Raw genomic sequence first — 4,446 nt, 5'->3', positions numbered from 1 at the left:
CACTGTCGTCACTCCTCCTTTTATCCTTCCGGAGCTCCTCCGTGGGACTCGAGACCGATGAGTGGCGCAGGTGTCGAGCATTAGCATTTACTCCACTGGCCTCGCTCCGTTCCCATGGCTCTCGGCCCCGCCCTTCTCGTCACAAATATGTATAAACGTATAAATGTTGTCTTTTTTGTAGCTTAACAGACATGATTACTATTGATTTACATAAAATTAAAAGCTAGAGTAAATGTGCAATTCATGGCCCCTGTTGGGAGTGAGAATAGAATTGCTTCATATTGGCCTGTGCCAGCGCTTAAGGTTAATTTTATTAATTGAGTTTTAATTGAAAAAGTCAGTAATTGACGGCTGCTCTCTCATTAGACTTATCTAGTTTACCAGCGGTGACAAATTTCTAATCTACCAGCCTCATAAAGGGTGGGCTAATCCCACCGAGTCCTTTCAATTACTTTGCTGCAGTGTTAATTTCACAGTTTGCTGACCTCTGAAGCAATCTTAGAAAATTTAGTTAAGCATTCGCGCGATTATTCCCTGTGTTCAGAGCAACACTGCAAATGTCTTACACTTCACTGTGAGGGTGTGTAGTCAACTCTCTCCGATACTGTCCCGTAATGAACTGGCCGTTTGGCTCGTAGAATGAGTTCAAAATGAGTTCAAAAATCGACAAGCTGTCAGGCTGATGGAGAAATGTGAGGTTTAGCTGACCCTCCATCTTTTAAAATGCTGAAGTGATTGTTTCTCAGAGATGTTTCTCATTGTGCACATTATTTTCAGTCAGTTTGGTGTCCTGTGAGGTTCACGGGTCAAGCGCGTGAGCCCAGGTGAAGGAAATGGCAGAGGGTTGTTAGTACAGTGGCTCTCAGTTAGACGCAGTCAGACAGGTCTACAAAGGACTTCTTCAGCACTGTGTCCCATCACCGATTGGCCCAGAGAACAGAGGTTTCTCACACGGCCTGTGAGCGGGAAGCAGAGCACTGTTAAACACATTGACTCCACCTCACCTCACCTTACCTTACTGCGGAGGCTACTTTTAGACCTGGAGTCATAGCTAGCTACTGCTGTGCGCAGGCTTTTCCACTTGCCTTTGTGATAAAGAACCAGCAGGACTCATGTGGAGCCTCTTAATTGACTCAGATGTTGAACTAGATTTGTTGCGCCAAGTTCACACGTACTCGGTCTGCAGTGCATATACGGTAAGTGTATGTGGTGCAAAAGCAGCACAGACTCATTTTACTTTCACACAGGAAGCGTTTGCAGTCCGCTCCTGATCTGCGGCTGTTTACCACAAACACAACATTCATCCATTATTTTGATTTCAAATCCAAACGTTGTTTCTTGAAAATGCCTTTTCAGCATTGCGATTCTTTTTTATCACAGTACAGTAATACAATCTTTCATAGACATATTCACGTTTAAACTCAATAAATATAACTTTGTTTATCTACCATCGAGTGCCATCTATTATTGCCTTGTTTATCTAAAAGTGCACTTTTCCTTGTTTTAAATCTAGCCAAAAAGCCATGTGTTGACTGTGAAACAGTAGACTTTAATTATATGCATTTATGGTGTAATTACTAAATTTCCGTGTCAATCCATGTTAATTTTTTACCGCGAATCACTTTAATTCAGCGCGTGCAGCACAGCAGAAATAGACTCCGTGCAGAAACGATTGCAGCATGACTGCTGCAGACACACCGCTCCTGGAGCACACTGCCGGACCGCAATCGCGTGCAGTGTGAACGCTCTGATCTGTTAACATGGGCGTGGAAAAAATACGTACCACAGACGGAGTGTGTGAACCTGGCGTTACGTTTGTATGCCTGACCGGTCTGTTCTGTTCACGTGCTCCATTTAGGCACGCTGCATTCTGATTGGTTCGGATAACATACTGCGGGAGGTCGGGGCGAAGAAAATCGTGCTATAAAGTGATTTAGAAATCGTGCAAGCTCAAATCGCGATTTTATGATGATTTGATTTCGATTAATCGCACAGCCCTACTTTAGAGTAAATATTTCTAGATTTTACTTTGGACATTTGAGTGATGACCCAACACGGCTTGCAAAATAGTTTATTGTACAAAAGTGTTATTTATTAATATAAATAATGTTATAATAATAAAAACAACATTTTTATATTGAAATGCTAATATTGTAATATTAATTTTATATAATATTGCTAATATAATTATTTTTATTATTTAAATATATAATTCTATTAATAATATGTAATTAATATTATATGTGTGTATATTTAAGATAGATAGATTGTTTCATTTTTTTTATTTTTTATTTATGGCATAATTTGAGCTAAAGAAGCACAATATATGATATCATGATTTATTAGATCATTAATTCCTGATTTGAAATGTGAAAAGTAGTTCGGACAAACACTTTGATTCTGGTCTTTCTCCATTAATATAGACAGGAGCTGTAGTTGCATGACTAGAAATAGCTGCCCAGGGGCGTTACCAATATGGCCACAGAGTGAACTAAGTCGCCTTAAAGGGACCTTGCAAAGTTTTTGTTCATGAAGAGTTTTGTTCATTTTGGTTTTGGAGATCGGGGCATGTCACACAACCTGTCCGTGTTGGCATCTGACAAATTTGACTAACTTTCACCAAGTAGCAAATTCATTTGTGTTAAATATAGTTAGGTTTGATGTCCTTTAATGTCAGCAACAAAAAATAAGAGAAGCATTTTCTTATATAGTTAGTTTATGGTTTCATTATTTGCATTTAGCATTTTTTTTTCACCTACTGTACTCAACCCGATTAGACTGCAGCTCATTTTTGTGTCACAACCCTCCCAGATATAAGAACCACTGGTGTATTATGTTGAGTGCTCATTGCAGTGTGTTAATGCATTTCATTGACTTTGTACATTGATTTCTCCGGTTTGTGTTTACAGAACCAGTAGCATTCTCAGCAGAGACCCCCCTCCCGACAAGAGGCCCAAAAGCGATAAGCTGCCTGGTACCCCTACACACGAGTTTGACCCTACAGGTAAATTTAGTTTGAGAGTTTCTTTCACACTTACTTTCTCTACTCATACAGAATCGTAGTGTTTAGCTGTACTAAAGGCTGTCCTGACTGCTCATGTGTGCGTGTGCTGTGGACTGAAGCACACTGCTCCTCTCACACAGTCTATTCAGACTCTAAAATGGAACCGTTTCCTCCACACACAGCACAGATGGAAGGCTGTGCCCGTCCACTAACTGCAGTGGAATGGCTTTAAACAGCGGCATGATTCATACTTGCTGGCCATAAAGGATGCACATGTTCCTGGCCCCGGTTTTGGCAGTTGAAAGACATTGTCAGTGTGTTTTTCTTTCGAGTTTTGCCTCTGTTTTTCCTCTCAGCCCGCTGGTGAGAGTAGAGAAGGAAAAGCAGTCCTGTGCATGGCCATTAATGTGAGGTTTATGGTGGAGAACAATGTGATAATCGTATCGATTAAAATATGATTCACATTGTTTGGATGGGGAGATGTTTTCCTGTTTGATTGAAAGATGAGTGAGATGATGACAGAATTTCATCAGAAAAATCTTTTCAAAGATTTCTGAGCTATTCTGTAGCAGTTTTCACATGTGCATAGTTTTGTTTTATTGGTTTGACCTAACATAAATATCTCACTTTCACATGTTAGAGAGAATAGCGGTGAATGGAGGATATGATGCATGTTTATTTCTGATGTTCCTCTGGTGTTGGACTCGCCTCTTCTGATGCATGACTAAACCATCTTAACCACAGTGTGGCGTTTGGTGTCCTCTAGGGTTGGGTGATATAGCTAAAAATATGAAATATTTTTTCATTCTTTTGACAGTATTTGATATTGTATGTTTGTTTTGAATTGGCATAGTTTTTTTTTTTTCTCGACCAATCAGCCGTTGTTGTCTAGTATAGCGTTTCTCAACGGGGGCATTCGGATAGCATGGGGGGGCGCTGGAAGCAATATTTTTGAAAGGGGGGCATTTGGTTAAGGCGAGTTTACAGAACTGGATGCATCAAAGGGAATTTTCCATATCTATTTGTCCGGTTGTCGGTAGTGAAAGTGCGTGGAGTGCGTCAGAAATGCAACGCGGCATCCGTTTACTGTGAGCGACTTAGCTCGCGTTCGGTGACAGAATCCTATGTGCTTTGATGCAACGTGTCGCGCCGTTCGCGTGCGGTGTATAGAGTTATCTGCCAGCTTACACCAATGCTACTAGACTAGACCAGGGGTTTTCAACCTGTGGGGCACCAGCACCTGTCAAGGGGGGCGAGAGCATCAGTTAATTCAGAGACGTTCCCTTGAGAATTTATGAATATGAGTTAACAAATCTTTAGCCATCCACTAGGGGGCAATCTGACTCCCACTGCTAGTCGACAGTTAGAGCAGAGTCACTCAGTGTTGCCAAGTCCGCGGTTTTCACGCGGAATTGGGCTACTTTAACACTTGCCGCGTTTTG

At 41.2% G+C, this 4,446-nt stretch overlaps 1 protein-coding gene across 1 annotated transcript in view; it reads left to right on the top strand.

Annotated features, from left to right (window-relative positions):
* Positions 1 to 4,446, top strand: part of LOC107657250 (rho guanine nucleotide exchange factor 12-like) — a 69,616-nt gene that overhangs the window by 29,326 nt on the left and 35,844 nt on the right. The window contains exon 3 of the mRNA XM_016445277.1: positions 2,910 to 3,004. Coding sequence (XP_016300763.1) covers positions 2,910 to 3,004 — 95 coding nt within the window. The remainder of the gene's footprint in view (positions 1 to 2,909; positions 3,005 to 4,446) is intronic.

Source organism: Sinocyclocheilus anshuiensis, unplaced genomic scaffold (assembly GCF_001515605.1).
Source record: "Sinocyclocheilus anshuiensis isolate Anshui unplaced genomic scaffold, SAMN03320099.WGS_v1.1 scaffold139, whole genome shotgun sequence".
NCBI classification, from domain to species: Eukaryota; Metazoa; Chordata; class Actinopteri; order Cypriniformes; family Cyprinidae; genus Sinocyclocheilus; species Sinocyclocheilus anshuiensis.
The sequence above is the reverse complement of the archived record's forward strand: the minus strand, read 5'-3'. Positions and strand labels throughout refer to the sequence as shown.